This window comes from Tachypleus tridentatus, chromosome 11 (genome assembly GCF_004210375.1).
Source record: "Tachypleus tridentatus isolate NWPU-2018 chromosome 11, ASM421037v1, whole genome shotgun sequence".
Lineage (NCBI taxonomy): Eukaryota > Metazoa > Arthropoda > Merostomata > Xiphosura > Limulidae > Tachypleus > Tachypleus tridentatus.
The window spans coordinates 25159365-25184990 of NC_134835.1; the positions used below are offsets into that span (position 1 = coordinate 25159365).

The 25626-nt window shown below is 35.3% G+C and overlaps 2 protein-coding genes across 2 annotated transcripts; both read right to left on the reverse strand.

Moving 5' to 3' along the window:
- Nucleotides 1-10308: 10308 nt before the first annotated feature.
- On the reverse strand, nucleotides 10309-11798 carry LOC143231772 (uncharacterized). Its single transcript, XM_076466416.1, has one exon. It carries the CDS (start codon nucleotides 11783-11785, stop codon nucleotides 10547-10549), a length of 1239 nt encoding a protein of 412 aa, XP_076322531.1. The 5' UTR covers nucleotides 11786-11798; the 3' UTR covers nucleotides 10309-10546.
- A 28-nt stretch (nucleotides 11799-11826) lies between these two features.
- On the reverse strand, nucleotides 11827-25457 carry LOC143231325 (uncharacterized; the record flags this gene model as incomplete). The annotated part of the gene is given in 17 exon segments (XM_076465873.1): nucleotides 11827-13490; nucleotides 13575-14622; nucleotides 14834-15486; nucleotides 15489-16061; nucleotides 16299-16901; nucleotides 17039-17165; nucleotides 17508-17842; nucleotides 18226-18434; nucleotides 18601-19423; nucleotides 19882-20214; nucleotides 20401-20893; nucleotides 20994-21202; nucleotides 21464-22409; nucleotides 22548-23201; nucleotides 23340-23597; nucleotides 23736-24370; nucleotides 24557-25457. Coding segments are annotated over 17 exon segments (10464 nt in total), but the record flags the coding sequence as incomplete, so codon positions are not given.
- Between the last annotated feature and the right edge of the window lie 169 nt (nucleotides 25458-25626).

Genomic DNA, 25626 nt, shown 5'->3' on the forward strand with positions numbered 1-25626 from the left:
AGGGAAGGCGGTTAGTCATCACCACTCACCGCCAACGCTTGGGCTACTGTTTACAAACAAATAGTGGGATTGACCGTTACATTATAACGCCTCTACCGCTGAAAAGGCGAACATGTTTAATGTGACGAGGATTTGAACACGCAATTCTCAGATTTGCGGTGTGAGTCAGCAGACATTCCGCTGTGCCACTCGTGGGGGATGATAAAATTAATTATTATAAACTTTCAAATGTACATTATTTATTGATATTTCTACATAGAAACTCTAATGTATTTTGTGTAATATTTTTGATGAAAACATCAGATCACGTAGACTCTTTAATTTGTTCAACATGAATTACTGTTTGTTGCTATAATTTCTAATTTACGTGTATATAACAATTTCATTTTATTATATGCATACGTACTGATATATCTTCAACCCTTCTGTATAAGAAAACACAGGATCGAACCTCGGTCATGACAAAAACTAGTCCTTCGCAGGAGTAACCTGACAAGGGCATTAGAGTACAGACGAAATGATTTAGTATTTAGTAAGTTTTATTATTTAGGTACACTAATAAAAAATTAGGTGTATAATAATAATTAAATTTTAGGTGATCATACAAGGTATTATTTTTCTCGCCCTCTGCTGGAATAAATCAGAAAAAAAAATAATGATAAAATATTTTATAACCTTTTAAAAATTGTAGTTAAATCACTAGTTTCCCGCCATCTGCCGGAAAAAATGAAAAAGAAGAGTAATTATAAAATATTTTATACCATTTTAAAAATTGTAGTTAAATCACGAAAACTTACACGTCACATGAACACGTTTTTATTTTATACCTCTTTAAAATTATCTTCAGTTTCTAGATTTAAAAAATCAAAATTTTATTTTCGGAAACCAAGTATCATTCTCTACACTGTAAATTAGACATTTATTCACTTTCGAATGGAAACAAAAATTAGTAAATCGTAAATATCGCAGAAACGAAAAACAATTCCAGAATCATATTATATTGAAACTCTTCCCAATTTGATTGCAAGGAATAAAATAAGATAGAATACAGTATCAAAAGCTAAGACTAAATGTACTTTCCTTAATAAGAGAACTTCAAAAGTTTCCGATAGAGGGCAACAGTCACTCTGGTCATTTTCTAAAATAATCAGTGATGACGAGAAACCCACTTGTTGAGAAATTTATATGCAAAAACGGCTCGTTTGGGCTGAGAAAACACTTCTATGTAAAGTGTTTTCTCAGCCCAAACGAGCATTTTTTGCATATAAATATTCTAAAATATACGTTTGTTTGTTCGGAATTTCGAGCAAAATTACGCCAGTGTTGTCTACGCTAGCTGTCCCTAATTTAGCAATGAAACACAGCTAGGGAAGGTAGCTAGTTACCACTACCCATCGCCAGCTTTTACTTATTTTTTTACCAACGAGTAATGAAATTGAGTATAACATTATAGCGTCCCCATTGTAATGGCTGTAAAGGGCAAGGATGTTTGGCTGGGACGAGATTTCGAGCCTGTTACCTTCACATAAGGAGACACGTGCCCTAACTACCTCGCCATCATTTTAATACATTTTAAAATTATTAGACTCCATAACATGTTCCATACGGAAGTGAAAATGCACAACTGGTGTGTATAGTATTAATTAACAGCTGTGAAGGCTCTCCGCTACGTTAGGCCTCTGTTCTGTACAAATCTTTGCATCCCTTCGAGACGTCAGTTGTTCCACAGGACAGCTGTGAAGGCTCTCCGCTATGTTAGGCCTTTGTTTTGTCCAGATCTTTACTTTTTATAATGTTGTTATACAAAGATATCCTTTGGCCTTCCTCTGCGACTCTTCTAATTGACTACTGGCCTGTTGTTTGTCTTTTCAGCCTGTTTTCTGCTTCTTAATAAATGCCCATAGTACAACTTGAGGTACATACTATTTATAAAACAGTAACTTTTTGCCAGACTTTGTTGAATGACTATTATATTTATTTCTTCTGATACAGGCCAAAGTTCAATGGTTATAAATGATATTGTTGTTAGTAGGATGCAGCTTACAATAACTGATTTGTTGTGAATCAGTTTTATTGTTAGTAGGCAGCAGCTTACAATAACTGATTGGCTGTGAATCATTTTTATTGTTTGCAGGCAACAGCTTACAATAACTGATTGGTTGGGAATCATTGTTATTGTTTGCAAGTAACAGCTTGTAATAAATGATTTGGTATGAATCAGTTTTATTGTTAGTAGGCAGCAGCTTACAATAACTGATTTGTTGTGAATAAGTTTTATTGTTAGTAAGCAATAGCTTACAATAACTGATTGGTTGTGAATCAGTTTTATTGTTAGAAGGCAGCAGCTTACAATAACTGATTTGTTGTGAATCATTTTTATTGTTTGCAGGCAACAGCTTACAATAACTGATTTGTTGTGAATCTACTTTATTGTTTGCAGGCAACAGCTTCTAGTAAATGATTTGGTATGAATCAGTTTTATTGTTAGGAGGCAGCAGCTTACAATGACTGATTTGTTGTGAATACGTTTTATTGTTAGAAGGCAGCAGCTTACAATAACTGATTTGTTGTGAATCTACTTTATTGTTTGCAGGCAGCAGCTTACAATAACGTATTGGTTTTGAATCAGTTTTATTATTAGCAGGTAACATTTAAGTAAGTCTTGTATCTTAAAAGTGAATTTTCAACAAATTTAATAATTAACTTAGAAACTGTACTTTGGTTAGGTATAATTCCTGTGTGGTTGCCATATTTCTAAACACTTTAGTTTTTGAGTACTAAATGAAACAAAATATGCGATCCTTGAACACAAGTTCCTCTCGGTCGTTCGGCTGTTTCCGTGACGTTTTACAACTATGGCGTAATAGTTGCCAAACACGCTTCGTTGCGCGCCGACCATTGTGTTCCTTTCAGTGCTGGTGTTTTATATAAATCTATTGGTGCTTTTTTCGGATTACATACCTTGTTTTACAATTTTTTGTCTTGATATTGCTACTTTATGTTTGTTTTATGATAACATGGTTTACTGCGTTGCTTATGGTTGTAGAAAAGGAATATGTCGTATAAATTATACATTTATGGTAAATATTAAATTAACTATTCAACCTGCTACATCTAGTTTAATTTTATAAACAGAATTATGACGTATAATTGAAATTCATTTTGTTACGAGTCATAAATACCCGGTACAATGATTGTGGAAGGGCCGAGTATTAGTTATCATAGTCGGCAAAGTATAAACAAATAAAACCCAGTCTGTGATACCAATAATTTATAAACACCAAACAGGTTTCGAGATGCTTAAAACTGCACGTAAAATAATACAGACCATATTTGTTGTCATGACTTAGGCTTACCATTCTTCCACTGGAAGTATGACCGACACGCAACCGGCCTGGGCGCTATCAGTATCACTCACAGTTCCGCTACTCTCACTCGTGGAACTGTCCTCATCACTAGAACTTGTCAGATCTGTGTCAAAAGTAACTATTATAGGTTCGTTCAGAGTAGGTTCAAATTGATATGGTGCTACTCGACACTGTTCAGAACACAAAGTCAAAACAGACTCCGCTACTGTTTCTCTGTATGCATTGGCCATGTTTATTCACATTCAATGCGCTGGCGTTGGCGGTTTGTTTGGCAATTATTACGTCACAGTACCTTTCCTAGCTGCAAACGTAAAAAGTAAAACGTTCAAATTGCCACTCAGAAAGGGCACTTTCTGCACCAAGTTCTACGTTTCATTTATTAGCACATATTGTTTATCAAAAATGTGAACCTGCAAAATTAATCAGTATGAGTAGTTCTTTTGACAGCAAAGTTTTTTTTTTTTCTGTAAAATTCACCTTTAAACAAGACATGATATCTTTATGATATCAATATCCTTTAATAAAAAGTTTAATGTTTAATAAACAGTTCAGTAAATATGGGGAATCTATTTGACATTTTATGACCAATAAAAAAATTTCAATCAATAGTTTAATCAACTCATCGAAAGTTTATTGTCAACCAAACAATATCCATTTTTTTAAAATTAGTATAATGATTTGTTTGTTTGTTTTGAATTTCGCACAAAGCTACGCGAGGGCTATCTGCACTAGCCGTCCCTAATTTAGCAGTGTAAGACTAGAGGGAAGTCAGCTAGTCATCACTACCCACCGCCAACTCTTGGGCTACTCCTTTACCAACGAATAGTGGGATTGGCCGTAACATTATAATGTTCCCACGGCTGAAAGGGCGAGCATGTTTGTTGGACAAACATACTGTATATTTTGGTAAATAGACCTTGTAACCTAAGGTAACACCAGTTTAGATATTATTTGTTAAATACTTAATATTTCTCACATAGACGGGGTTTTCAGTTTTTAAAATAATTAATTAATTCACTTATAAACTATTATTTTCTCGGTATTTCACCCACATTTAAATATGATTTTACAGAACATACTAAATTTTACCAAATTGTAGTTTTAAATCGTGAAATACTGAACGTATTGCAGATGGCTAGATCCTTTATATTGTTCAAATATCTTACAAATTCAACATGTTTAAAAATGTTGAACAAGCCACTGATAAAACCTAATTTACTGTATATTTTACTAACTTAGTGAAGCGGTTACTTTATCACTTTTATTTAAACTTCTTTAACCATTTGCATAAAGCGAATAATATTTTGTTACATAATCTCAGAACCCCGGCATGGTCAGGGGGGGTTAAGATAATCGACTCGTAATCTAAGGCTTGCGGGTTTGAATCCCCGTCGCACCAAACATGCTCGCCCTTTCAACCGTGGGGACGTTATAATGTGACGGTCAGTCCCACTATTCGTTCGTAAGAGTAGCCCAAAAGTTGGCGGTGGGTGGTGATTACGAGTTGCCTTCTCTCTAGTGTTACACTACTAAATTAGGGACGGCTAGCGCAGATAGCCCTCGTGTAGCTTTGCGCGAAATTCAAAAAACAAAACAAACAAACACATAATCTCAGCGGAACAAGTCTGACGTGTTTTTAATTTATGTATTATTTAACAAAAAAATATATACATTTTCTGGAATATTTTTTTATTTTGAATTAGTTGTAGTTTATAAATGACACTTAAACGATACTTTTCTAGATTTTAACTCAAACGTATTAAGTAAGAATTCTGTTTTACAATAGTTGTCCTAGATGTCATTGTAAGAAAGTCATTTGTGTGTTTTAATTCTGACCCAGCATGGACAGATAGTTAGGGGCGCTCCACTCGTGATCTGAGGGTCGCAGGTTCAAAGCCTCTCTCTCTCTCTGATGTTTGCGTATATATATATTTGTATACCCAGGAGTGCCAGGTACACTAGACCTCTCCCTCCTTCCATTTCTTTATTGGAATGGACTGATTAATACTTAAGTAATAACATAACTTTAAACTGGTCCTTTTCAGGGTAATGTCCATTTCTATTTTTTTTTCATTTTTTTAAGTCTAGAATGTAGGTGGCTGTTTTATTTTAGCGCTATTTTATTATTATTATTTTAAATTTGATTTTATCTTAAAGATCAGATGTACAAGTTTAACGGGGAGAGGTGTTGGAAGCAATAGCACTCTGGATATTGATATGTAATACAGTGAATTTATCCATGTTTAACAGAGTTCATGATGTATCTTAACATTTGTGGTAGGTATTTTTCGATGTTTTTCATAATTATTTTAATGATTATATTTGTTAGATTGTTTTTATTATTTGGATTTGTGTATTCTGTCAATATTTCAGAAAAGGTGGAAGTAATGGTATTGGTTAGTGTGTTTTCAATATACATAGGAGTGATTTTATGTGTGTCTTCAGTTGTTTTAGGTGAATCTTCATTACTTGTTCATGGTTTTCCTGGATGATTGATGTTTTCTTGACTACTGCACCATACGAGTTTGTTTGTGTTTTGTGGTGCTGGAGTGGTAGTTGGTTTTGATCTTGAATTTTGTTTGTTTGTGGCTTGTTCATGTTTGGATTTTTAAGTTCGTATAAGTGTCTTAATTGATATTTAGGTTTGGGGTTTTGTTTGGTGCAATGTGAAATGTGGTGATTTTCTCCACAGCTTACACAACGCGCAGTTGCTTGGCATGCTGCTGCTACATGTCCAAACCTTTGGCATTGGTAACACTGTGTTACAACCACTGATGGTGTTTTGGTTTGTTCTACTGTGTATTTATGATACCACAATGTGATACCATTATTATTAGCTGGGTTACGTCTTGGATATTTTCTGTAACTACTTTAATTAAGTTTGTTGGTTTTTTTGTTATATTCGAAATTATGCGTTCCACTGAAATGTGTTCTATGGTTTGTTCTATGTCGACAGAGTGGTGCAACCCCCAGATTACGAAAGATTTGGGTGTTGGCCTAGCTCCAGACAAGTGTATAGTTATGTTTCCTGTTTTAAAAGCGTCTGAAAGCCATTATTTGAATAATTTATTTAAGTCAGGGGGTTCCTGTCCTTAAACGAGGACCCCGCCGCGAGACAGAAGCTTAAAGTTTGTAATATTAATTTTAGGTTTACACCTGAATATTTATCTTACTAGTTGTGGTTGGTTGTAGTTTCCTGGTATGCCTTGTATGATTATGGCGTTTTTTTTTGGTAATTTAGATACATATTTTGTATGTGTTTGTTTTTCTGACTTCTAGTTTTCACTAGTGTGAAGCCTTCGTCGTCAGAATTTGTTTCGTTTGGTTCCGAATTTGTGTTTGTTTCAATATCCAAAGTGGGGTTTTTAATACTTATGCTACTAGTTGTTAGACTTTCATTGTCTATCAATGTAGCCTCAGCTTCATTGTCGACAGTAGTTAAATTTATATTTTCTTTAGTTATTTTGTATATTTTTCTTTTTGTAGCTCTAATTTTAGTAACTTTCACTGGGGAGGTTTTAAATTGTAGATCTTCGTTTGCAAGTTCTATTAATGTTTTTAACTTTAAATTATCATTTACAATTTGGCCACCTACACTAGACTTACTTTTTGTTGCTGTTGAGTACGGATCTAGGCTTTCCATATTCGACGTCATTTGTCGTTCAACTTTCCAGTCTGCTTCGGCATTCCGGTCAGTATGGCTCTTAACTTCGACCGAGTATCTTTTCTTCTAATAGACTGGTGAGTAACCCAGATAAAAATTATATTAATTAATAAGTTCTCGAAAAACGGAAATACGTAAAGCTTATGAGCCTAACAATTATGATCCTTCTCTTCTCTCGCCAAATCCATCCAAAAGTTCGAAGCTTCGTAACGTCAAAGAAGACTAGTCCAAAACTGGCAGTGAATACTGTTAACTATGATGTCTTTCCTCCAGTTTTTCAGCTCAGATTTCGAAACAATTAAACGCAAATATTTGTTGTGTAGTTTTGTCCTCACAGCATTTACGAGTCATGCTTTAATTTTCCGTTTCAAAATTTGCCAAGTTTTCACGCCTGTCTGGACGTCCTAATTAGCAAGTGTGACTTAGGTGATGAGCCTTTGTTTTTGTTTGAGAACATAACCAGATTGGGTTATCCGCGACGTTCATATTTGGAGAATCTAAAGTGAGATTTTAATGTAAGACCGTAAAATAACCTTTGGCCCATCAGAAAATTTTGGTAATGAACATGCTTTGTGACATTATAGATGTTTCATATTAGTACCTTTATAATATTAATCAGATATATTGTTTTTTATACCTAAAGTGCATGAAGCCTAAATTAATTTGATATTACTAGGTTATAAATTACAGCTTAAAAGTTTGTACACGAAAAAGTTATACGAATTGTCTAAAATGCTAGGGTAGCTTTAGTTTTCTTCCCCAGAAATACACTAGGGGTAGTTCTTCAAAAATAAAGAGCCCCAGAGGTAAACCTTTCCCCATCACCAATGTCCAGAGTCTTCCTGGATGAAGTCTTCGTGACACACACGAATAAGAATTATTTTATGCTGTACGTGCATTATTAGAGTAAATACATTCTTACAATATTTATTATTATTAAAGACATTCTTACATTATGTATTATTATTTAGGTCTTTGTTTTCTTATTTTAAGGAAGATGATTTTCTTTAAAACTTCTTTTTTATCACTGATATATGCTATTAATAGTTTTTCAACAAAAGTTAAGACCATCATTAGGCTTAAGGTTTCAGAACCAGGCCTACTAAGACCAGCATGAGCCTTAAAGTTTCAGAACTACACCTGCTTTAGACCAGCATTAGTCTTAAGGTGTCAGAACTAGGCCTGCTGAGATTATCGTTAGGCTTAAGGTTTCGGAACTAGACATACCAAATGCCAAACTACTCAAATAAAAACTAGACACATACTGATATACTGCGCCCATTCTTCATTAAACAAAGAGTGTGTCCCTGAGAATGGATCAAAGGAAAAATAAACTAAGAAAAATGGAATTTAATCAACCTTATAAACTCTATCTCTAGCACAGCCTTCTACAAGTGTATCACAGAGAAGAGGAAAACTGCTGTGACCAGATACTAAGAACAAGCAGGATTTCCAAACGTAAGACGTTGCACCGACCACAACTTCAAAAAACCCTTCAAACAATATTTCTAGACTTCGTTTGTTACTGAAGTTTAGCACAAAGCTACTCAATCGGCTATATGTGTTCTGCCCACCACGGTATCAAAACCCGGTTTCTAGCGTTGTAAATTCGCAGACATGCCGCTGTGCCACTTCGTCTGCGTTATGAAGAATTCCACTGACCTTAATTTATTGGTGAATTCGTGTGTCTCATCTTCCTTTTTAACATGACTATCGACTAGACCACGGAGAGTACAGTTGAATATAACTTTTAATGATAACTAAAAGAGGAGATTTAGAGATAGACATTTAAATACAAGCATTAGAATTAACGCGAAGTTGTGATACAACAGATAATTAGACAACGTTGAGAAAAAGGGTAATCAGATGTAACTGTATTTTAAACACTAAGAATTTTGTGAACATCGTTCATTTGAAAATTATGAGGATAATTATATAGTCCTATTGGGTAAAACACTAAAAAAACATATTTTTTTTCCCTATTGGGTAAAATAGTAAAAACAAATATAATATTTTTCCCTATTGGGTAGAATACCAACAATAAATATATAGTCCTTTTTCTTATTGGATAGAATACAAAAAATGAGCATTTTTTTTTCCTATTGGATAAACTATCTTTGATAAGTATGTAGTTGGGTGCCTTTTGTTTGTAGAAGTTAAACAACCAAGACAAGCCGGGAAAAACTTTCTTTCTGAGCACCAAACAGAGAATGACGAAAATCGTGCTGTCAAAAATACGTAATTTTTCGTATTGTATTAAAGTAAAAACAAAATAAGTATATTTGAATGGAATAAGTTTCGCACAACTGTTTACAAACAAAAAACATATGCACTTTGTTCTGATTCTTTAAAAATGTCTAGTTTAAAAATATAACTTCAACCGTTTTTTTTTGTTTTTTTTTATTTCTTGAGCTACTGGCGTTATGTTAAGATAGAGCCAACTCGTCACAGTTTCTTCAAGCGATATTTATTAACAGGAATTTTTAACGATAGCAGGAACACATGAAGTTAGTAATATTACTATCACTTAACTTGAAACAAAGCACCTCACTAAACATGGCGAGCTGCTAGTTTAAGCTATTCTCTCAGTGTTTTTCCACATGAACCTATTTTGTTCCTACCGTTTATTTCCTCACTTGTAGGAAATGGCGCAGGATAGAAATAGGCAAATATCGAATCTTTCTCCTTTCTTCACATCATGATGGTTTCCAATTTACAAACTGTGTGACCATCTTTAAACTTTGTAACTTGATAACAATGATAAAATCGCAAAGTCCAACCAAATTACGAGTTGTTGTTTTTTTTTCGCAGCTCGTAACAAATAACTATCAAATGTTTGATTACCAAAAACACCACACGACGTTTAATATTACTTTCCTTAACAGCATAAGATAATATGTTATGACTTGATCTTGGCTTTAAGACGTTGAAAATATTAATTATATAGTTCTAGAAATTAAGACCACAAATAATAAAATCATCACTACTGTTGGCATACCCTAAGACGAACAAAAAATTGAACGTTATACTAAAATTGATATATAGAATGTGTTACTTTTGCTAAGCCAGCGCAATAGGTTTGTCAGCAGTTGTGAACTGTTTTATATCAATACGGAGTTTTTAATTTGCAACATTCGTCGAATTTCTCGAGGAAACTTTTGGATTACTTGGTTTCTCTTCGACGGACATGTGTCTCGTCAGTTAGTGTTTATAAATTAGTTTAATTTTTCTTGTAGCTTCTCTTAATGACAGTATATGTTAACATTTGAGCTTTCTTACAAACACAAACTGTTCCTTGTAATCGAAAGACATTCATCGTTTCAGATATTTATATCATGCACAACATGAAAAAAAAATCATTAGATTTTATAGAATACGTCAATACTGTTTAGATGTAATTATGTTATTTCGAAAGTGGAACGTTCGAAGCTTTATTACAACTGTTAAGTTTATATATTTCACGAGGTCTGAGATAGAGATAAATCTTGGTGTTTGGATGCAGAATGTTTAAGATCTAATTTATTTTAGGTTTATAAATTATTGTGCAAGAAATAATTACTAAATCCGTTCTTAATGTGTTGCTAATTTCTAAAAGATTTATATTTTGATCAGTATTTACTAGATTATACTTTACACGTTGTTCATGAATAAATAAATAACTACGTATGTAGTTCCTTGACATCATAAGAGTAACTAAAAATTTCAGGTCACGCCTGAACAACTGGTAGATAAAATGATGCCCCGCAACCTCCTGCTTAAATTCATATTTTCTGTTCAACTCTGTGACTGGACAGTAATTCCTCGGCATGCTCTTAAACGCTTTGAAATTGCTGCCATAGGTTGTCGTGGTTTCAAAAACTCCGCCTTTATCGAAAATTCGGTGGCTTCTTGGTCTCAATAGTTTTACCTTTTCTGTTGCTGTAACATTTGGAAAAGTAGTGAAAACTGTCTTGGAAGTTGAGATTGTCTCCATCTTCTCAGCACGGTTATCGTTGTTTCTCCTGAGTGCAAGTGTACCCGCTGGACTGTGTTCACTGTGTTCGTATTTGTTTTCAATTCGCGGGGAATTTGCTCCATTTTTGTTTATTTGTTGAGGTTTACCGAGGGAATTAAAATCATAATTATTGTTGATACGGAAGGAAGATGTCGGTTTCACAGCTTTTGGCTTTTCTATCAGGTGACCAGGATAAGAGCTTTGAGATATAGTCTTAAATTCCATTATCCCAGATTGTTCAAGGTTTCCAGGATGCTTGATAGGTGTGGGTTTAACTGCCTTCCATTCTTGAAATGCAGCATTTGTGGTAGTTGTAGATTCTGGTATAGTTTCTGATATTCTACACAGTTGTTGGGGCTTCAGACTTTTCACCTTTTCGACTGCATGACCTGTAAAAGTTTCTGCGTTTGTTGTCTTTAAACACATTTCTCCAGAAAATCGTGTATTTGTTTTTGGTCTTTCGGCCAGAAAACGGTCGCCACACTTTTCTGAAAACTCCTGGCGAGTAGTGGTTTCAAAGATGATTTGCCCATCTTGTTTAAGGTTATCTTTGGGCTTTATTGGTTGAGACCTGTCTTCAACAGATATTTGTTGATAATCTTCCTTTGTTACTGTTGTACCTGTTCTTCGTTCAGTTGATTTACCGTTTGATTCTAATACTGATGTCACGTGTTTATTTTCCATTTTTCCATTCTCAGTAATACTTCGATCGACTTTCACATGTTTATAGTCTGTATTCTCACGAGGTTGACAGTTCATTTCGACTGACCTCTTTTCATCCGTTTTAATAGCGACAAAACAGATGAACTTTCAGGTTTAAAGGCCTTTACTTTCTCTCCAATAAGTCCACGGAAGGCTTCTTTATTTGTAGTTTTGTCTTCAAGTTTACCACTCCTAATAGTAAGATTTGTTTTTGGTCTTAGGAATTTTGTTTTCTCTACATTAATTTCTGCGAAAGAATTCTTAGTTGTGGTGGAAACTTCCGTATCTCCATGAAGGCCCAAGTTGTCCTGATGTTTAATTGCATCAGATGGTTCTGCTCTTATCATTTCTTGAAAATCACGTTTATTCGTCGTTTTTTTCTCAAAAGGAATGACGCTTTTTACATATTCATTACTAGGTTTCACACTTTTGGTTTTCTCCAACGTCACTTCTTTGTAAGTATCTCGATTTGTTGTTCGACCATTAAAACTGCCACCAAATTTCATATTAGTCTGAGGCCTTTTACCCCGCACCCTGTCGACCTTCTTTTCCGTAAATTCATCTTGTGATGTGGTATTTAATCCCATCACACCTTCAATCATTAAGTTTTCATCGGGTTTAGCAACCAGTAATCTATTCATTTTATTCAACGAATCATAAGTTGCCTTTGAAATTGTTTCATTTGACATTTTACCCACATGAGCAAAAATATTATCTTGGGAATCTATAATCTCAGCGTTTTTGTTTTGGGAACCACGATAACTATCCTTGCTTGTAGTTGAAAAATTTTGCAATCCTGTAATGTGAGTATCTGTTTTCGGTCTAATAATTCTTTGTTTGCTAATTTCTTTGTCACAATAATCGACTTGGTTTGTTGTACATAACTCCATAACACCATCTTGTTTCAAATTTCCCAAATGATTAAAATATTTCACTTTTTCAATCTTATTTGTTTCAAAAATAGTGCTTTTTATATTATTGGCATTAAATTCACTTTCGAATTTATTACTGGTGTTTGGTCGAAGAGATTTTAAGTTAAAATCAGACTTCTTAACAGAGACATCGGAACGAGAAGTTGTTGAAAAGTCCATAGAACCATTCTGCATCAAATTATTTCCAGGCTTGGACACAACTCCTCCGTATCCATCTTCATATAATTCTTCTTCGGAGATTAAGGAAGAATTCAACGGCGGTTTACAGCCTCTAACGATGAGTTCCTGACCTTTTCCAGGGATATCAGATTTTGATATTGTGGAGAACTCCATTATTCCTTCCTGTTTTACATTCCTAGGATGTCTAATAGGTTTTGTTTTTTCAACGGTTACCCAATGGTACTCAGAGTTTGTTGCCTTATCCTCGAAGTTCCCTTCAAATTTACTTAGTGTTTCTGGGCGAATTTTTTTAACTCTTTCATCTAATTGTTTTTTTGAATAGTCTGATTGTGAAGTTGTCTGAAACTCCATTGTTCCTTCTTGATTCAAATTGTTTGGAGGTCTAATTGCTTTTCTCTTTTCAGCAATTACATTCTGGTATTCAGAGGTTGTTGTTGTACCCTCGAATTCGCCTTCAAACTTGTTTGATGTCTTTGGACGCATTTCCTTATTTCTTAGTTCTGATGTTTTTTGTGAGTAGTCTGATTTTGAAGTTGTGTGAAAGTCCATTGTTCCTTTTTGTTGGAGATTGTTTGGATGTCTAATTGGTTTTGTCTTTTCAGCAATTACATTTTGATACTCAGAGTTTCTCGTTCCACTCTCGAAGTCGCCTTCAAATTTGTTTGATGTTTTTGGACGCATTTCTTTACTTCTTGGTTCTATTGTTCTTTGTGAGTAGTCTGATTGTGAAGTTGTTTGAAAGTCCATTGTTCCTTCTTGTTGGAGATTGTTTGGATGTCTAATTGCTTTTGTCTTTTCAGGAGTTACTTTTTGATATTCAGAAGTTGTCGTTGTACCCGCAAAATCGCCTTCAAACTTGTTTGATGTCTTTGGACGCATTTCTTTACTTCTTGGTTCTATTGTTCTTTGTGAGTAGTCTGATTGTGAAGTTGTCTGAAACTCCATTGTTCCTTCTTGATTCAAATTGTTTGGAGGTCTAATTGCTTTTGTCTTTTCAGCAATTACCTTCTGGTATTCAGAGGTTGTCGTTGTACCCTCGAATTTGCCTTCAAACTTGTTTGATGTCTTTGGACGCATTTCCTTATTTCTTAGTTCTGATGTTTTTTGTGAGTAGTCTGATTGTGAAGTTGTCTGAAAGTCCATTGTTCCTTCTTGTTGGAGATTGTTTGGATGTCTAATTGCTTTTGTCTTTTCAGGAGTTACTTTTTGATATTCAGAAGTTGTCGTTGTACCCGCAAAATCGCCTTCAAACTTGTTTGATGTCTTTGGACGCATTTCTTTACTTCTTGGTTCTATTGTTCTTTGTGAGTAGTCTGATTGTGAAGTTGTGTGAAAGTCCATTGTTCCTTCTTGTTGGAGATTGTTTGGATGTCTAATTGGTTTTGTCTTTTCAGCAATTACATTTTGATACTCGGAGTTTGTCGTTCCACTCTCGAAGTCGCCTTCAAATTTGTTTGATGTTTTTGGACGCATTTCTTTACTCCTTGGTTCTATTGTTCTCTGTGAGTAGTCTGATTGTGAAGTTGTATGAAACTCCATTGTTCCTTCTTGATTCAAATTGTTTGGAGGTCTAATTGCTTTTGTCTTTTCAGCAATTACCTTCTGGTATTCAGAGGTTGTCGTTGTACCCTCGAATTCGCCTTCAAACTTGTTTGATGTCTTTGGACGCATTTCTTTACTTCTTGGTTCTATTGTTCTTTGTGAGTAGTCTGATTGTGAAGTTGTGTGAAAGTCCATTGTTCCTTCTTGTTGGAGATTGTTCGGAGGTCTAATTGCTTTTGTCTTTTCAGCAATTACATTTTGATACTCAGAGTTTGTCGTTCCACCCTCGAAGTCACCTTCAAATTTGTTTGATGTTTTGGACGCATTTCTTTATTTCTTGGTTCTATGTTTTTTGTGAGTAGTCTGATTGTGAAGTTGTGTGAAAGTCCATTGTTCCTTCTTGTTGGAGATTGTTTGGAGGTCTAATTGCTTTTGTCTTCTCAGCAGTTACCTTCTGATATTCAGAGGTTGTCGTTGTACCCTCAAATTCGCCTTCAAAGTTGTTTGATGTCTTTGGACGCATTTCTTTACTTCTTGGTTCTATTGTTCTTTGTGAGTAGTCTGATTGTGAAGTTGTCTGAAACTCCATTGTTCCTTCTTGTTGGAGATTGTTTGGATGTCTAATTGCTTTTGTCTTTTCAGCAATTACATTTTGATACTCGGAGTTTGTCGTTCCACTCTCGAAGTCGCCTTCAAATTTGTTTGATGTTTTTGGACGCATTTCTTTACTTCTTGGTTCTAATGTTCTTTGTGAGTAGTCTGATTGTGAAGTTGTGTGAAAGTCCATTGTTCCTTCTTGTTGGAGATTGTTTGGAGGTCTAATTGCTTTTGTCTTTTCAGCAATTACCTTTTGATATTCAGAGATTGTCGTTGTACCCTCAAAATCGCCTTCAAACTTGTTTGATGTCTTTGGACGCATTTCCTTATTTCTTGGTTCTATTGTTTTTTGTGAGTAGTCTGATTGTGAAGTTGTTTGAAAGTCCATTGTTCCTTCTTGTTGGAGATTGTTTGGATGTCTAATTGCTTTTGTCTTTTCAGCAATTACATTTTGATATTCAGAGTTTGTCGTTGTACCCTTGAAGTCGCCTTCAAACTTGTTTGATGTTTTGGACGCATTTCTTTACTCCTTGGTTCTATTGTTCTTTGTGAGTAGTCTGATTGTGAAGTTGTCTGAAAGTCCATTGTTCCTTCTTGTTGGAGATTGTTTGGATGTCTAATTGGTTTTGTCTTTTCAGCAATTACATTTTGATACTCAGAGGTTGTCGTTCCACTCTCGAAGTCGCCTTCAAATTTGTTTGATGTTTTTGGACGCATTTCTTTACTTCTTGGTTCTATTGTTCTTTGTGAGTAGTCTGATTGTGAAGTTGTTTGAAACTCCATTGTTCCTTCTTGTTGGAGATTGTTTGGATGTCTAATTGCTTTTGTCTTTTCAGGAATTACATTTTGATACTCAGAGTTTGTCGTTCCACTCTCGAAGTCACCTTCAAATTTGTTTGATGTTTTTGGACGCATTTCTTTACTTCTTGGTTCTATTGTTCTTTGTGAGTAGTCTGATTGTGAAGTTGTGTGAAAGTCCATTGTTCCTTCTTGTTGGAGATTGTTTGGATGTCTAATTGCTTTTGTCTTTTCAGCAATTACATTTTGATACTCAGAGTTTGTCGTTCCACTCTCGAAGTCACCTTCAAATTTGTTTGATGTTTTTGGACGCATTTCTTTACTTCTTGGTTCTATTGTTCTTTGTGAGTAGTCTGATTGTGAAGTTGTCTGAAAGTCCATTGTTCCTTCTTGTTGGAGATTGTTTGGATGTCTAATTGCTTTTGTCTTTTCAGCAATTACATTTTGATATTCAGAGGTTGTCGTTGTATTCTCGAATTCGCCTTCAAATTTGTTTGATGTCTTTGGACGCATTTCTTTACTTCTTGGTTCTATTGTTCTTTGTGAGTAGTCTGATTGTGAAGTTGTCTGAAACTCCATTGTTCCTTCTTGATTCAAATTGTTTGGAGGTCTAATTGCTTTTGTCTTTTCAGCAATTACCTTCTGGTATTCAGAGGTTGTCGTTGTACCCTCGAATTTGCCTTCAAACTTGTTTGATGTCTTTGGACGCATTTCCCTATTTCTTAGTTCTGATGTTTTTTGTGGGTAGTCTGATTGTGAAGTTGTGTGAAAGTCCATTGTTCCTTCTTGTTGGAGATTGTTTGGATGTCTAATTGGTTTTGTCTTTTCAGCAATTACATTTTCATACTCAGAGGTTGTCGTTCCACTCTCGAAGTCACCTTCAAATTTGTTTGATGTTTTTGGACGCATTTCTTTACTTCTTGGTTCTATTGTTCTTTGTGAGTAGTCTGATTGTGAAGTTGTGTGAAAGTCCATTGTTCCTTCTTGTTGGAGATTGTTTGGATGTCTAATTGGTTTTGTCTTTTCAGCAATTACATTTTGATACTCGGAGTTTGTCGTTCCACTCTCGAAGTCGCCTTCAAATTTGTTTGATGTTTTTGGACGCATTTCTTTACTTCTTGGTTCTAATGTTTTTGTGAGTAGTCTGATTGTGAAGTTGTGTGAAAGTCCATTGTTCCTTCTTGTTGGAGATTGTTTGGATGTCTAATTGGTTTTGTTTTTACAGCAGTTACCTTTTGATATTCAGAAGTTGTCGTTTTACCTGCAAAATCGCCTTCAAACTTGTTTGATGTTTTTGGACGCATTTCTTTACTTCTTGGTTCTATTGTTCTTTGTGAGTAGTCTGATTGTGAAGTTGTGTGAAAGTCCATTGTTCCTTCTTGTTGGAGATTGTTTGGATGTCTAATTGCTTTTGTTTTTTCAGCAATTACATTTTGATTCTCGGAGTTTGTCGTTCCACTCTCGAAGTCGCCTTCAAATTTGTTTGATGTTTTTGGACGCATTTCTTTACTTCTTGGTTCTAATGTTCTTTGTGAGTAGTCTGATTGTGAAGTTGTGTGAAAGTCCATTGTTCCTTCTTGTTGGAGATTGTTTGGAGGTCTAATTGCTTTTGTCTTTTCAGCAATTACATTTTGATACTCAGAGTTTGTCGTTCCACTCTCGAAGTCACCTTCAAATTTGTTTGATGTTTTTGGACGCATTTCTTTACTTCTTGGTTCTATTGTTCTTTGTGAGTAGTCTGATTGTGAAGTTGTGTGAAAGTCCATTGTTCCTTCTTGTTGGAGATTGTTTGGAGGTCTAATTGCTTTTGTCTTTTCAGCAATTACCTTCTGGTATTCAGAGGTTGTCGTTGTACCCTCGAATTCGCCTTCAAAGTTGTTTGATGTCTTTGGACGCATTTCTTTACTTCTTGGTTCTATTGTTCTTTGTGAGTAGTCTGATTGTGAAGTTGTGTGAAAGTCCATTGTTCCTTCTTGTTGGAGATTGTTTGGATGTCTAATTGGTTTTGTCTTTTCAGCAATTACATTTTCATACTCAGAGGTTGTCGTTCCACTCTCGAAGTCGCCTTCAAATTTGTTTGATGTTTTGGACGCATTTCTTTACTTCTTGGTTCTGATGTTCTTTGTGGGTAGTCTGATTGTGAAGTTGTGTGAAAGTCCATTGTTCCTTCTTGTTGGAGATTGTTTGGATGTCTAATTGGTTTTGTCTTTTCAGCAATTACATTTTCATACTCAGAGGTTGTCGTTCCACTCTCGAAGTCACCTTCAAATTTGTTTGATGTTTTTGGACGCATTTCTTTACTTCTTGGTTCTATTGTTCTTTGTGAGTAGTCTGATTGTGAAGTTGTGTGAAAGTCCATTGTTCCTTCTTGTTGGAGATTGTTTGGATGTCTAATTGGTTTTGTCTTTTCAGCAATTACATTTTGATACTCGGAGTTTGTCGTTCCACTCTCGAAGTCGCCTTCAAATTTGTTTGATGTTTTTGGACGCATTTCTTTACTTCTTGGTTCTAATGTTTTTTGTGAGTAGTCTGATTGTGAAGTTGTGTGAAAGTCCATTGTTCCTTCTTGTTGGAGATTGTTTGGATGTCTAATTGGTTTTGTCTTTTCAGCAATTACATTTTGATACTCAGAGGTTGTCGTTCCACCTCGAAGTCGCCTTCAAATTTGTTTGATGTTTTGGACGCATTTCTTTACTTCTTGGTTCTATTGTTCTTTGTGAGTAGTCTGATTGTGAAGTTGTGTGAAAGTCCATTGTTCCTTCTTGTTGGAGATTGTTTGGATGTCTAATTGCTTTTGTTTTTTCAGCAATTACATTTTGATACTCGGAGTTTGTCGTTCCACTCTCGAAGTCGCCTTCAAATTTGTTTGATGTTTTTGGACGCATTTCTTTACTTCTTGGTTCTAATGTTCTTTGTGAGTAGTCTGATTGTGAAGTTGTGTGAAAGTCCATTGTTCCTTCTTGTTGGAGATTGTTTGGAGGTCTAATTGCTTTTGTCTTTTCAGCAATTACCTTTTGATATTCAGAGGTTGTCGTTCCACCCTCGAAGTCGCCTTCAAATTTGTTTGATGTCTTTGGACGCATTTCTTTATTTCTTGGTTCTGATGTTCTTTGTGAGTAGTCTGATTGTGAAGTTGTGTGAAAGTCCATTGTTCCTTCTTGTTGGAGATTGTTTGGATGTCTAATTGCTTTTGTTTTTACAGCAGTTACCTTTTGATATTCAGAAGTTGTCGTTTTACCCTCGAATTCGCCTTCAAACTTGTTTGATGTTTTTGGACGCATTTCTTTACTTCTTGGTTCTATTGTTTTTTGTGAGTAGTCTGATTGTGAAGTTGTGTGAAAGTCCATTGTTCCTTCTTGTTGGAGATTGTTTGGATGTCTAATTGCTTTTGTCTTTTCAGCAATTACCTTTTGATATTCAGAGGTTGTCGTTTTACTCTCAAAATCGCCTTCAAACTTGTTTGATGTCTTTGGACGCATTTCTTTACTTCTTGGTTCTATTGTTCTTTGTGAGTAGTCTGATTGTGAAGTTGTGTGAAAGTCCATTGTTCCTTCTTGTTGGAGATTGTTTGGATGTCTAATTGCTTTTGTCTTTTCAGGAGTTACTTTTTGATACTCAGAGTTTGTCGTTCCACTCTCGAAGTCACCTTCAAATTTGTTTGATGTTTTGGACGCATTTCTTTACTTCTTGGTTCTATTGTTCTTTGTGAGTAGTCTGATTGTGAAGTTGTGTGAAAGTCCATTGTTCCTTCTTGTTGGAGATTGTTTGGAGGTCTAATTGCTTTTGTCTTTTCAGCAATTACATTTTGATACTCAGAGTTTGTCGTTCCACTCTTGAAGTCGCCTTCAAATTTGTTTGATGTTTTTGGACGCATTTCTTTACTTCTTGGTTCTATTGTTCTTTGTGAGTAGTCTGATTGTGAAGTTGTGTGAAAGTCCATTGTTCCTTCTTGTTGGAGATTGTTTGGATGTCTAATTGGTTTTGTCTTTTCAGCAATTACATTTTGATACTCAGAGGTTGTCGTTCCACTCTCGAAGTCACCTTCAAATTTGTTTGATGTTTTTGGACGCATTTCTTTACTTCTTGGTTCTATTGTTCTTTGTGAGTAGTCTGATTGTGAAGTTGTGTGAAAGTCCATTGTTCCTTCTTGTTGGAGATTGTTTGGATGTCTAATTGGTTTTGTCTTTTCAGCAATTACATTTTGATACTCGGAGTTTCTCGTTCCACTCTCGAAGTCGCCTTCAAACTTGTTTGATGTCTTTGGACGCATTTCCTTATTTCTTAGTTCTGATGTTTTTTGTGAGTAGTCTGATTGTGAAGTTGTCTGAAAGTCCATTGTTCCTTCTTGTTGGAGATTGTTTGGATGTCTAATTGGTTTTGTCTTTTCAGCAATTACATTTTCATACTCAGAGGTTGTCGTTCCACTCTCGAAGTCACCTTCAAATTTGTTTGATGTTTTTGGACGCATTTCTTTACTTCTTGGTTCTATTGTTCTTTGTGAGTAGTCTGATTGTGAAGTTGTGTGAAAGTCCATTGTTCCTTCTTGTTGGAGATTGTTTGGATGTCTAATTGGTTTTGTCTTTTCAGCAATTACATTTTGATACTCGGAGTTTGTCGTTCCACTCTCGAAGTCGCCTTCAAATTTGTTTGATGTTTTTGGACGCATTTCTTTACTTCTTGGTTCTAATGTTCTTTGTGAGTAGTCTGATTGTGAAGTTGTTTGAAAGTCCATTGCTCCTTCTTGTTGGAGATTGTTTGGATGTCTAATTGCTTTTGTCTTTTCAGGAGTTACTTTTTGATATTCAGAAGTTGTCGTTGTACCCTCGAATTCGCCTTCAAATTTGTTTGATGTCTTTGGACGCATTTCTTTATTTCTTGGTTCTATTGTTTTTTGTGAGTAGTCTGATTGTGAAGTTGTGTGAAAGTCCATTGTTCCTTCTTGTTGGAGATTGTTTGGATGTCTAATTGCTTTTGTCTTTTCAGGAGTTACTTTTTGATATTCAGAAGTTGTCGTTGTACCCTCGAATTCGCCTTCAAACTTGTTTGATGTTTTTGGACGAATTTCCTTATTTCTTGGTTCTGATGTTTTTTGTGAGTAGTCTGATTGTGAAGTTGTCTGAAAGTCCATTGTTCCTTCTTGTTGGAGATTGTTTGGATGTCTAATTGCTTTTGTTTTTTCAGCAGTTACCTTTTGATATTCAAAGTTGTCGTTTTACCTCAAAATCGCCTTCAAACTTGTTTGATGTTTTTGGACGCATTTCTTTACTTCTTGGTTCTATTGTTCTTTGTGAGTAGTCTGATTGTGAAGTTGTGTGAAAGTCCATTGTTCCTTCTTGTTGGAGATTGTTTGGAGGTCTAATTGCTTTTGTCTTTTCAGCAATTACATTTTGATACTCAGAGTTTGTCGTTCCACTCTCGAAGTCACCTTCAAATTTGTTTGATGTTTTTGGACGCATTTCTTTACTTCTTGGTTCTATTGTTCTTTGTGAGTAGTCTGATTGTGAAGTTGTGTGAAAGTCCATTGTTCCTTCTTGTTGGAGATTGTTTGGATGTCTAATTGCTTTTGTCTTTTCAGCAATTACATTTTGATACTCGGAGTTTGTCGTTCCACTCTGGAAGTCACCTTCAAATTTGTTTGATGTTTTTGGACGCATTTCTTTACTTCTTGGTTCTATTGTTCTTTGTGAGTAGTCTGATTGTGAAGTTGTGTGAAAGTCCATTGTTCCTTCTTGTTGGAGATTGTTTGGAGGTCTAATTGCTTTTGTCTTTTCAGCAATTACCTTCTGGTATTCAGAGGTTGTCGTTGTACCCTCGAATTCGCCTTCAAATTTGTTTGATGTCTTTGGACGCATTTCCTTATTTCTTAGTTCTGATGTTTTTTGTGAGTAGTCTGATTGTGAAGTTGTTTGAAAGTCCATTGCTCCTTCTTGTTGGAGATTGTTTGGATGTCTAATTGCTTTTGTCTTTTCAGGAGTTACTTTTTGATATTCAGAAGTTGTCGTTGTACCCTCGAATTCGCCTTCAAACTTGTTTGATGTTTTTGGACGAATTTCCTTATTTCTTGGTTCTGATGTTTTTTGTGAGTAGTCTGATTGTGAAGTTGTCTGAAAGTCCATTGTTCCTTCTTGTTGGAGATTGTTTGGATGTCTAATTGCTTTTGTCTTTTCAGGAGTTACTTTTTGATATTCAGAAGTTGTCGTTGTACCCTCGAATTCGCCTTCAAACTTGTTTGATGTTTTTGGACGCATTTCTTTATTTCTTGGTTCTATTGTTCTTTGTGAGTAGTCTGATTGTGAAGTTGTTTGAAACTCCATTGTTCCTTCTTGATTCAAATTGTTTGGAGGTCTAATTGCTTTTGTCTTTTCAGAAATTACATTTTGATACTCAGAGTTTGTCGTTCCACTCTCGAAGTCACCTTCAAATTTGTTTGATGTTTTTGGACGCATTTCTTTACTTCTTGGTTCTGTTGTTCTTTGTGAGTAGTCTGATTGTGAAGTTGTGTGAAAGTCCATTGTTCCTTCTTGTTGGAGATTGTTTGGAGGTCTAATTGCTTTTGTCTTTTCAGCAATTACCTTCTGGTATTCAGAGGTTGTCGTTGTACCCTCGAATTCGCCTTCAAAGTTGTTTGATGTCTTTGGACGCATTTCTTTACTTCTTGGTTCTATTGTTCTTTGTGAGTAGTCTGATTGTGAAGTTGTCTGAAACTCCATTGTTCCTTCTTGAATCAAATTGTTTGGAGGTCTAGTTGCTTTTGTCTTTTCAGCAATTACCTTCTGGTATTCAGAGGTTGTCGTTGTACTCTCGAATTCGCCTTCAAACTTGTTTGATGTCTTTGGACGCATTTCTTTACTTCTTGGTTCTAATGTTCTTTGTGAGTAGTCTGATTGTGAAGTTGTGTGAAAGTCCATTGCTCCTTCTTGTTGGAGATTGTTTGGATGTCTAATTGCTTTTGTCTTTTCAGGAGTTACTTTTTGATATTCAGAAGTTGTCGTTGTACCCGCAAAATTACCTTCAAACTTGTTTGATGTCTTTGGACGCATTTCTTTACTTCTTGGTTCTATTGTTCTTTGTGAGTAGTCTGATTGTGAAGTTGTGTGAAAGTCCATTGTTCCTTCTTGTTGGAGATTGTTTGGATGTCTAATTGCTTTTGTCTTTTCAGGAGTTACTTTTTGATATTCAGAAGTTGTCGTTGTACCCGCAAAATCGCCTTCAAACTTGTTTGATGTTTTTGGACGCATTTCTTTATTTCTTGGTTCTATTGTTCTTTGTGAGTAGTCTGATTGTGAAGTTGTGTGAAAGTCCATTGTTCCTTCTTGTTGGAGATTGTTTGGATGTCTAATTGGTTTTGTCTTTTCAGCAATTACATTTTGATACTCAGAGGTTGTCGTTCCACTCTCGAAGTCGCCTTCAAACTTGTTTGATGTCTTTGGACGCATTTCTTTATTTCTTGGTTCTATTGTTCTTTGTGAGTAGTCTGATTGTGAAGTTGTCTGAAACTCCATTGTTCCTTCTTGATTCAAATTGTTTGGAGGTCTAATTGCTTTTGTCTTTTCAGGAATTACCTTCTGGTATTCAGAGGTTGACGTTGTACCCTCGAATTTGCCTTCAAACTTGTTTGATGTCTTTGGACGCATTTCTTTATTTCTTGGTTCTATTGTTCTTTGTGAGTAGTCTGATTGTGAAGTTGTGTGAAAGTCCATTGTTCCTTCTTGTTGGAGTTTGTTTGGATGTCTAATTGGTTTTGTCTTTTCAGCAATTACATTTCGATACTCAGAGGTTGTCGTTCCACTCTCGAAGTCGCCTTCAAACTTGTTTGATGTCTTTGGACGCATTTCTTTATTTCTTGGTTCTATTGTTCTTTGTGAGTAGTCTGATTGTGAAGTTGTCTGAAACTCCATTGTTCCTTCTTGATTCAAATTGTTTGGAGGTCTAATTGCTTTTGTCTTTTCAGCAATTACCTTCTGGTATTCAGAGGTTGTCGTTGTACCCTCGAATTCGCCTTCAAACTTGTTTGATGTCTTTGGACGCATTTCCTTATTTCTTAGTTCTGATGTTTTTTGTGAGTAGTCTGATTGTGAAGTTGTTTGAAAGTCCATTGCTCCTTCTTGTTGGAGATTGTTTGGATGTCTAATTGCTTTTGTCTTTTCAGGAGTTACTTTTTGATATTCAGAAGTTGTCGTTGTACCCGCAAAATCGCCTTCAAACTTATTTGATGTCTTTGGACGCGTTTCCTTATTTATTAGTTCTGATGTTCTTTGTGAGTAGTCTGATTGTGAAGTTGTCTGAAAGTCCATTGTTCCTTCTTGTTGGAGATTGTTTGGAGGTCTAATTGCTTTTGTCTTTTCAGCAATTACCTTCTGGTATTCAGAGGTTGTCGTTGTACCCTCGAATTCGCCTTCAAACTTGTTTGATGTCTTTGGACGCATTTCCTTATTTCTTTGTTCTGATGTTTTTTGTGAGTAGTCTGATTGTGAAGTTGTCTGAAAATCCATTTTTCCTTCTTGTTGGAGATTCTTTGGATGTCTAATTGGTTTTGGCTTTTCGGCAATTACATTTTGATACTCGGAGTTTGTCGTTCCACTCTCGAAGTAGCCTTCAAATTTGTTTGTTGTTTTTGGACGCATTTCTTTATTTCTTGGTTCTATTGTTCTTTGTGAGTAGTCTGATTGTGAAGTTGTCTGAAACTCTATTGTTCCTTCTTGATTCAAATTGTTTGGAGGTCTAATTGCTTTTGTGGTTTCAGCAGTTACCTTTTGATTTTCAGAAGTTGTCGTTTTACTCGCAAAATCGCCATCAAACTTGTTTGATGTTTTTGAACGCATTTCTTTACTTCTTGGTTCTATTGTTCTTTGGGAGTAGTCTGATTGTGAAGTTGTGTGAAAGTCCATTGTTCCTTCTTGTTTCAAATTGTTTGGAGGTCTAATTGCTTTTGTCTTTTCAGCAATTACCTTCTGGTATTCAGACGTTGTCGTTGTACCCTCGAATTCGCCTTCAAACTTGTTTGATGTCTTTGGACGCATTTCCTTATTTCTTTGTTTTGATGTTTTTTGTGAGTAGTCTGATTCTGAAGTTGTTTGAAAGTCCATTGTTCCTTCTTGTTGGAGATTGTTTGGATGTCTAATTGCTTTTGTCTTTTCAGGAGTTACTTTTTGATATTCAGAAGTTGTCGTTGTACCCGCAAAATCGCCTTCAAACTTGTTTGATGTCTTTTGACGCATTTCTTTACTTCTTGGTTCTAATGTTCTTTGTGAGTAGTCTGATTGTGAAGTTGTGTGAAAGTCCATTGTTCCTTCTTGTTGGAGATTGTTTGGAGGTCTAATTGCTTTTGTCTTTTCAGCAATTACCTTCTGGTATTCAGAGGTTGTCGTTGTACCCTCAAATTCGCCTTCAAACTTGTTCGATGTCTTTGGTCGTATTTCCTTATTTCTTGGTTCTGATGTTTTTTGTGAGTAGTCTGATTGTGAAGTTGTTTGAAATTCCATTGTTCCTTCTTGATTTAAATTGCTTGGAGGTCTAATTGGTTTTGTGTTATCCGTAATTACCTTTTGATATTCAGAAGTTGTCGTTCCATTCTCGAAGTCGCCTTCAAATTTGTTTGATGTCTTTGGACGCATTTCTTTACTTCTTGGTTCTGTTGTTTTTTGTGAATAGTCTGATTGTGAAGTTGTCTGAAATTCCATTGCTCCTTCTTGTTTCAGATTGTTTGTATGTCTTATTGGTTTTGTTTTTTGTTTTGTGTCTTTGTGGTAATCATAATTGTTTTCTTCATTCTCTAGTGTCTTTTCAAAGCTGCTTAATGTTTTTGGTCTTACTTTTTTCATTGTTTGTTCTGTTATTTTTCTTTGGTAT

Bases quoted from the DNA above. Each gene is read 5' to 3' on its own strand.
- LOC143231772 (XM_076466416.1), bottom strand. From the start codon at position 11,785: ATGAACTGTCAACCTCGTGAGAATACAGACTATAAACATGTGAAAGTC.